The sequence below is a fragment of the Plecotus auritus genome (genome assembly GCF_963455305.1).
Source record: "Plecotus auritus genome assembly, chromosome: 12".
NCBI classification, from domain to species: domain Eukaryota; kingdom Metazoa; phylum Chordata; class Mammalia; order Chiroptera; family Vespertilionidae; genus Plecotus; species Plecotus auritus.
The window spans coordinates 39,985,971-39,995,513 of NC_137778.1; the positions used below are offsets into that span (position 1 = coordinate 39,985,971).

At 43.5% G+C, this 9,543-nt stretch overlaps 1 protein-coding gene across 1 annotated transcript in view; it reads right to left on the minus strand.

The window, feature by feature from the left end:
- STXBP3 (syntaxin binding protein 3) overlaps positions 1-7,208 on the minus strand; it is a 32,120-nt gene extending 24,912 nt beyond the window's left edge. The window contains exons 1-4 of the mRNA XM_080647443.1: positions 7,048-7,208; positions 3,327-3,376; positions 2,454-2,535; positions 294-370 (exon numbers count right to left, since the gene is read on the minus strand). Coding sequence (XP_080503569.1) covers positions 294-370; positions 2,454-2,535; positions 3,327-3,376; positions 7,048-7,096 — 258 coding nt within the window. The 5' untranslated portion in view covers positions 7,097-7,208. The remainder of the gene's footprint in view (positions 1-293; positions 371-2,453; positions 2,536-3,326; positions 3,377-7,047) is intronic.
- Positions 7,209-9,543: the final 2,335 nt, after the last annotated feature.

Consider the following 9,543-nt stretch of genomic DNA (forward strand, 5'->3'; position numbering starts at 1 on the left):
CTGAATAGGATCTGTATAAGTAACAAATAATTCAAAGAAACTCTAATAATTTATACAATTAAATTCTGCTTTCATATTTCATGGGGGAAATAGGAATTTTTTCACTTACATATTCTTAGTGAGAAGAGTGCAAATAAAACAATCTTCTAACAGAAAAACTTTCCTAAGCGAACCAGTTTATGTCACTGTTTTTCTAATAAAGGGTATTTTATTACCTTGACTTTTCTATGAGAAAATCATGTCAACAGTGAAAATATTGAAGAGCATACTTTTTAAAGATTCAAAATACTCACCTTTGATGTTGGAGAGATAAAATAAAGAGCTTTCATTTGTCTGACAGGTTCCCGAACCTTATAAATATTCTCTACAACTAACAAAAAAGGAAGTTATTTTATATAACCAAATATTTATACACTCAAAACATTTTTAAAATAAACTTTATTGTACTTCTTACTTATAATAATAGAGAAACAGATTTACATATCTTGGGTTTAAACTTTTCTTTGTCTTCATGTGATAAAGTATAGAAGTCTTAAAATGTGTTTTCCCTAAGGTTAAACTCTGGGCTAAGTGTTCACCATGGAAATAAAAAGATAAAGCAGCTATTTCATAGTTAGGTCTACCAGCATAAGCAATCAACAGGCCATGAAGAAACCAAGAAAATGCATTAAAAATTAAAATATGTATTTATTTTTTAAAATACTCTACTATAATAATAGCAAGTATGATACCGACACCAGGCTAAGCACTTCACATGAATTATCTGTTAAATCTAATAATAACCTTAAAAGTGTTTTACAAATGAAGAAGTTGAAGTGAAGTAACTTGTCCAAGTGACACAGACAGACAGGTGAACAGACAGAATTCCCACGCAGACCTGTCCAACTCCAGAGCCCAAGTTTTTAACTATAGTTCTATAATATCCTTTAAATAATCCCCAAATTAACTTATTCTTTAAAACCATACATTAATATTATAAAGTATGGAAACAAAAACAAAAAACCCACAGTAAACCTAGAGGACTCTGGAGGACACTGCAAACAGTCCAGAGGAGTGTGCTCCATGGCATACAGTCCTATGACATGCTCTTCAACAAAAGCTTTCTGTGGCCAAATAAGTTTAGAAAACTGAATACTGTACCTGTACCTGGGGGCATATAAAAACTCCAAAAAGTCCTAAAGAAACCTGTTTAGCTCTGTTTAATGCTATTTCCCAAACTTACTTGGCCACAGAATCCTTTCATTGAAAAATATCTATAATAATAAGAGCGTAATATGCAAATCAACCGAACAACGGAATGACCACGAGGACGACAACGCTATGACATGCACTGCCGCCAGGCGGGTGCAATGCAATTGGTCGGGGGGGTGGGGGGTGCCCCCCCCCACCATCGCCCCATGATCGCCCAGCAGAGGGAGGCCCAGGCCACTGACCGGCGGGGCGATCAATCAAGGGGGAAAGGGAGGTGGCAGTGGACATGGCCAGAGCCAGGCCAAAGCGGGTGCAGGTGGGGGGCGGGGCCAGCTGCTGGCAGCTGAGGGAAGCCTGGGTGCCGGTAGCCAGAGGGAAGCCGGTGCAAGCAGCCAGGGGAAGGAAGTCATGAATTTTGTGCATCGGGCCTCTAGTCTACCAATACTGCACAAACAGTAAGAAATAGTAATAGTCTACAAAAATTCAGTAAAACCTCCTTATAGAGCAAAATGGTTCTGTAGTTTCATAGTACTTTCACACTTATTACAAATGGTTCTCACTCTAGCTGCACATCGGAATATCCTCTGGGAACTTAAAAAACTTAAGTGGCTTCACCATATTACACTTATCCAACAATAGAGAAATCAAGGCTTTCATCTTCTGATTTCTAGTTTAGAGCTTTTTCCACTGAAGGTAATAAAGATTGCAAAGTGAATATGTAACCAACAATAAAAGATTTCTTATCTAAATATCAAAAAGTAAATTTTATTGCCCTGGCCAGTGTGGCTCAGTTGGTTGGATCATTGCCTCATACACCAAAAGGTGACCGGTTCGATCCCAAGTTGGAATACCTGCAGAAGGCAACCGATCAATGTTTCTCTCCCACAATGATGTTTGCTTGTTCGTATGCTTGCTTCTCTTTTTCGCTCTCTCTCCCTTCCTCTCTCTAAAATCAATAAATATATCCTGGGGTGAGAATTTAAAAGCAAGTTTTGAGAACTCAACAGGGCAACTGACTTAGTCTTGGTTAGAGTCACTTAAATATATGTCTCAGCTGAGAGGAAAAAAAAGACCTGACTTACAGAGGTTATTCTAAAGATTCACAGAGAAAAGAATATCCAGTGTAATTATTAAGGCTACAGTTATTAAAAACAAAACCATAACCCCCTTAGAAACACAATTACTAACTAAAGTTTATCAACACTTCAAACTTTCCCAATCACAATAAAAATGTTGTCATGATGAGTATTGGTAACACTTACCAGTTATACCCTCGGCTAGAAGATCTGTCATTTTGCAACACGATGCCAAAAGCTTCGTGGTAAATTCATCTAAAAGCATTATCTTAAATTGAATATAAATAAAAAAATAGTATAAACATTTGATTGCTAAAAATTCACACAAAAAATGACTTAATCCATTAAACATATTCAAACTTATAATCCTTTTACAACATAAAATTAAAATATGAGGACAGTAGGCAAAATGATCTCAACTCATCTTTTAACAAGCCCAGGGGTGGGCAAACTTTTTGACTCGAGGGCCACAATGGGTTCTTAAACTGGACCGGAGGGCTGGAACAAAAGCATGGATGGAGTGTTTGTGTGAACTAATATAAATTCAAAGTAAAGGAGCGGAGGGGAGAGCAAGAGAACCGGATAGAACAGCCGGATCCGGCCCGCGGGCCGTAGTTTGCCCATGGCTGATCTAGACTCTAGAAGATTGTTTCTTTGTATATACATGTAGTATTATATACAAGTGAGCAAATGGAAATATTTCCACTCTGAAGCAGAGAATGTTCAATTTAAATGTATGTTATGTTTAACAAATGTTCTTAAAATTATAAAATGCCACTTGAAGAATAATAATTGTTCCGGGCACTGTTCTAAGCATTTTACATGGATTAATTCATTTTAATATTAACAGCTACTCTATGAGGTACTACCATCCCCATTTTATAGACAAGGAAACAGGGGCATGGAGAGATCAAGTAATTTGCCCAAGAAGCCACAGTTATTAAGTGAAATTAAGATTTGAACCAAGTGGCATGGTTCCAGACACGATAGCTGATAGAAGTATAATAAGGACAATATATTGACGGTCAATCTAAGGGCAATAAAATATGCAAATTCTACCTTCCATTCGTCTTCTTTCTTGCAGTCATCAAACACTGTTGCTTTTATTTCTGGAAAAAAAAATTATATAGGAATTTTAACCAACAGTCAGAAATACAATAATAGGATAACTATTCAAAAAGTCCAAGATGGCTGAGAAAATATCCAATATGAAATTCTGCTAAGCTACATAAAAAGCATATATACTTATTAAACTCTATGTAAAAATCCAGTTATCTTTAATACCTAACCTATATGGTAACAGTGAAGCTACATTTTTAAACTTCTGAGAATAAGAGAATAATAAAAAAAGGCTAACATATTAAGTACATAAAGACCTGGAAAATATTTCTGAAAGTGTTATCTAATTTGTTTTTCCCTATTTACTTAAATCCCAAATAAACAAAACAAAACAAAAAAACCCACAGGAAAAATCCGTAACTAGCCCATTGCTACATTACATCTGACAATCAAAACTGGGTAAGTGCCCCTAGCCAGTTCGACTCCAGTCCAAGGGCACATACCTGGTTGCAGGTCAGGGCACGTGCAGGGGGCAACCAATCTATGTGTCTCTCTCACATTGATCGTTTCTCTCTCTTTGTCTCTCCCCCTCCCTTCTCCTCCCTCTAAGAATCAAATGGAAAAATATCCTCGGGTCAGGATTAACAAAAAAATTAATAAATAAAAAAAAGGAGAATTTTTTAAAAAACTGGCTTTTTTCTTCCTAATTTACTATTGATTACAATTTTCAAGAACATGTATGACATTATGATATAAATAAGTATTCAGTCTTGATTTATAATAAATAATCTATGATAATAAAAGCATAATATGCTAATTAGACCAGACAAAGCAGGGGCCACAGCCGCAGGATTGAGGCTGTGAAGGCCTACTCCTGCACGAATTTCATGCATCGGGCCTCTAGTTATTAATATGTTCCTTGAAATGGTTTTCAAAACTAATATAGGGTTTGAAAGCTACGTCTGTAATAGCTGTATCAGGTTTGTTTGTTTTTTAAATAGTTTTATTGAGATAATTTGCATACCATATTACAGCTGACTTTTGAACAACTCAGGGAGTTAGGGGCACCACCTCCATGGAGTCAAAAATCCCCCTATAGCCTCGGCTGGTGTGGCTCAGTGGGTTGGAGCATCCTCCCCTGCCGAGAACAGGTTCTGCGTATGGGGTCCTCTGGCCGTCTGAGCCAGAGGACCCCGAAATCAGGTTCAATCCCAGTTGGGACGCCTATGGAAGGTAATCAACTGATGTTTCTCTTTCACATCGATGTTTCTCTCTCTCCCCCCCCCTTTTATTACCTAATGATATTCCATTGTGTGAATATAGCCCATGTTATTTTTCTATGGACATGTGGGTTGTTTTGACTTTTGACTATTTTGTATAGGGCAGCTATGGTAACAGCTATGAATCAGAGATTAAAATTTATTAAGTTTTCATATATGTAAAGAGTGCCTGGCACAGAGTAATTGTTCAAAACATTGTTCCCTTCTCCCTACTTGGTGGGTAAACTGAAGGTTATTTAGCTTTCTGTACTATCTTCAAACTAGCAAAACCTTTTCCCAGTCAAATGTACGATTCTCCTACCTCTAAGGAGGTTCCTTCATCATTTCTTTCAGACCCTGTCACCTCTTACTAAGGGATCTACCTCATAGGCATCCCCTTCTCTCTTTCTCTCTCTCCTCCCGAAATGGTGAATGAACATCATCTTGAATTTCCGGTTATGTTTCTATTTATGCCAAGACTCTAAGAACTGCCCTGGCCAGTCTGGATCACTTGGTTGAGCGTCCTCCCGTGCACTGAAAGGTCACCAGTCCAATCGTCAGGTCAGGGCACATGCCCAGGTTGCAGGTTCAATCCCTGGGTCGGGTACAAGGAAGCAATGTTTCTCTCTCTCTCTAAAACCAATAAAAACACATTTTTTTAAAAAAGATCCTAAGGGCCCTAGCCAGTTTGGCTCAGTGGACAGAGCATCGGCCTTTGGACTGAAGGGTCCTGGGTTCAATTTCCAGTCAGGGCACATGTCTGGGTTGTGGGCTCCATTCCCAGCGGTGGGGGGCGTGCAGGAGGCAGCCGACCGATGACTGTCTCTCATCACTGATGTTTCTATCTCTCTCTCTGCCACTTCCTTCCTCTCTCTGGAATCAATAAAAACGTATTTAAAAAATAATCCTGCCGAAACCAGTTTGGCTCAGTGGATAGAGCGTCGGCCTGCGGACTGAAGGGTCCCGGGTTCGAGTCCGGTCAAGGGCATGTACCTTGGTTGCAGGCACATCCCCAGTGGGAGGTGTGCAGGAGGCAGCTGATCGATGTTTCTCTCTCATCAATGTTTCTAGCTCTCTATCCCTCTCCCTTCCTCTCTGTAAAATATCAATAAAATATATTTAAAAATAAAATAAAATAAAATTATAAAAAAAAAAATCCTAAGGGATCTTTTAACTGGTTTTAACTATTACCTCTCTTTCCTCCCATTCAGTCTCCTGTCTTCTTTATCTTACACTCCATCAGGACACCCTGGTGCCCCCTCATGCTAACAGCACAGATGGAACTTGTGTTACCTCTAAACGCTCCCTCTTGACCAGTTTCCATGCTGTCGAGACTGGAATTACGATCATTAACCTTTTCTTTTTTTCTTTCTGATAAATGCTGACGCTAAGGACCATTACATAGCTTACAACACAATTCATCACCCTGTTCCACATAAATATATTTAACTGCCCTTGCAATTTTAAAACATTACCATATCTTAAGAGCCAGCCTCATACATCTTGAAAAACAAAATGCAACCTTAAAATTATCCAATTTCTCAAAAGATGTTTTCGTAACTTCTTTTCTTTTCCTTTCTCTTTGTACACTTGTTTTTCGTACCTGGTATGCGGAGCACAAGGCCAGTTACTGATTTGGAATTTCAGTTTCACACAAGGAACTCTGTGGAACTCCCAGAGTTTTAACTCAGTCAAATGTGGTCTTTGCTCATTAGATGTTGCTCCCTGTCCACTGCTGGACCCTGACTCTGCACCCGGCAATGCCGAGCAAGGACGGTCTTCCTGCCTGGCGGCCTCCCACCTGACAGCCTAGTGGGGACCGACTTTTAGGAAAGTCCTGGATGGCACGGCAGGACATCCGGAGCCAGAAAGTGGTCCAGTCCTAAGAGCCGGGAGTGGCCCAGAGCCCGTCATCCCAATGGCCCCGCCACTGTGGACCAAGTGGGCGCCTTTGGGGGCAGAGGGAGGAGGCTGTGTTTTGACTGTGCGTTTGTTTGTCTGTTTGTAAAGGACACTGAAAACTACGGCTGCAAACCCGTCCTCCGTAGGAGCACGATTACGCAGGCGAGGGCAGCAGGGGAAGGGAGGGGTGGGACGGGAAACAGGGCTCGGACTGTCTCGGCGGGGACATCACCGCCTGGAGCGGCCACGGGGAGGTGGGGGGCGCGGCCGAGGCCCGAGGACACGCCGGGCCGGGGCGCTCTCCCCGCGCGGGGCTACGGGGCTGCGGGCCAGCGCCGGCAGGGACGAGGGGGTGCCCGACGCGGGCAGGAAGGCCGCCTCCCGCTCCCCGCCCATCCCGGCGCTGCCAAGAAGCAAAGCAGGGCAGGGAAGGAGGAAGAGGTCCTGACAGGGACGCGCGTCCCGAAGCAACAAGTGCCCGCGGCCGCTCCCCCCGAGGAAGCCGGTCCGGGGCGGGAAGGCCAGGCCGCCTTTCTCAGCCCCGGCCCCTCCGCACTCACTCTGCCACACGACGCTCTTCAGCCCCCGTTCCGGCTCCGGCGGCGCCATCTTCCTATCGCTGCGGAGGAGCGGCCGCCGCCTCCCGCTGGCTCGCCACCTACTTCAGCGGGGCTTTGGGGCGCTCCGGTGGCCCCGCCCCCCGCCGGCCGCGCCCGCCGGTGACGTCACGTCGTCCGCACGGGAGCCACGCCCACCCCTGGACGGAGGCTGCGCAATGCGGGTGGAAGCGGGCAGTCGCGCGCCCCCTAGCGGGAGGCGGGGTCACGTCAACCTCGGGTGACGCCAGAAGCAAAAGAAAACGTGCGGACAGATTGTCAGTTGACAGCACCTGAGAGATTTTAGAATTCGTGGGTGCTATACAAGAAGAAGGGAGGCCGAAACCGGTGTGGCTCAGTGGATAGAGCGTCGGCCTGCGGACTGAAGGTCCCAGGTTCGACTCCGGTCAAGGGCATGTACCTTGGTTGCGGGCACATCCCCAGTGGGAGGTGTGCAGGAGGCAATGTGTGCAGGAGGCAGCTGATCGATGTTTCTCTCTCATCGATGTTTCTAGCTCTCTGTCCCTCTCCCTTCCTCTCTGTAAAGTATCAATAAAATGTATTTAAAAAAAAAAAAAAAGAAGGGAGGATTCTTCGCTTTCCAAAAGAATTCTTCCCTTTGCGAAACAATTCATAATACACTTCGCTCAGTAGCCACTTCAACAACCGAACGGAAAATGTACCCCCCGCTCCAAAAGTTGATTTTATGCCATTTTCAAGGACAGAATAATGGTGTAGAACTATAAGGTGTACCTCCAGTGTGCCCGCAACTAAACCCACTCCTGAAGAACTTATAGTAAAATTAGAGAGCTCAATTCCTGGAATGCTGAAAGTGGTCAAAGGTTGGTTTCAAAAGCAAATGCTTTAATGATGATGATATACATAAATGAACCAATAAAACAATGATTATTTATTTGCTAAACATAAATTCATGTGTCAAATTGTATGGGAGAGGCTATCAATGCTTTAGGGTCCAAAAGAAGGGAATTACTATTTTTTTTAAAATATATTTTATTGATTTTTTACAGAGAGGAAGGGAGAGTGATAGAGAGCTAGAAACATCGATGAGAGAGAAACATCAGTCAGCTGCCTCCTGCACACCTCCTACTGGGGATGTGCCCGCAACCAAGGTACATGCCCTTGACCGGAATCAAACCCAGGACCCCTCAGTCCACAGGCCGACGCTCTATCCACTGAGCCAAACCGGTTTCGGCGGGAATTACTATTGAAAGCTGATTCCCAGAGGAGATGATCAGAGCTCAGACTTAAGCGGCCCAACTGTGACATCATCGTCACACACACTGGCAGAAAGAAAGTAGGCTTTCCTACAGAGATTGGCAAAGAACCAATGGCCTTAATTCAAGTTGGTCACATAGGGAAGTGGAAATTGTTACTACCGCTAATAATAGTTAATATTTACTGAGGGCTTACTATATGCCAGGCACCCATGGTAAGTAGATTATCTCATTGACCTTCAAAGCATCCCTTACCAAGGAAACTGAAGCTTAATGAAGTTAAGTCACTTAGTGGGGATGCACAGCCAGTGGTGGAGTGGGAAAAAGACCAGGCTCAAGTTATACAGAAAGTTACAAATAGAGCAGTCTGTAAGATAACCTGCAATTTTTGCTCTTTAGGAGTGAAAAGGAAAATGAAATATAAAATCAGCCATAATATGGGTTCAAGCACAGCAGATGGCATTGTTAAAAACAACACAACTGGCCCAAAATGGAGTCACTTTATGCTAAGCCTCAGTTATTTTTGAACACTTCTTAGCCTCCCATCACTGCAATTTGCTTCAAGGAAGAGCTGGTGAGGGCAAGCCTTTTAAGGTCCCCAAACCTGGCCACATGTCAGAATCACTTGGTGAGTTTGTCACGAATACAGATTCTCAGGCCTGGTCCCAGGGGTGTTAGAGTCGCCAGGGGTGGTACCCGGGAATGTGTATTAACTAATGAGTTCCCCAGGTGATGTGGACACGCCTGTCCCAGTCCCGTTCATTCACTGGAACAAACGTGAACTAAACCCAGCCCTCTTCTCTGTGTGGCCGCTGAGGCAGCAAATTTCACTGCTAGAGCTCTACAGCTTGTCTCCTTTTTATTTTCTTTAGTACATTTTTATTGGTTTCAGACGGGAAGGGAGAGAGAAACATCAATGATGAGAGAGAATCATTGATAAGCTGCCTCCTGCAGGCCCCACACTGGGGACCAAGCCCGCAATCCGGGCATGTGCCCTGGCTGGAATGGAACCCTGACCTCCTGGTTCATAGGTCGATGCTCAACCACTGAGCCACGTTGGCTGGGCTGGTCTCCTTTTCAAGTGCTGGTGCTCTGGGAATACCTCTTACCAGTGACACATCATGTATCGCTCATCATTCCTACACAGACAGGGAAAGGGAACTGAAACAAGGAAGTGTGCCCTCTCTCCCAGTTTACCCAAGTCCATGCTCCAGTTCCCTCTGGA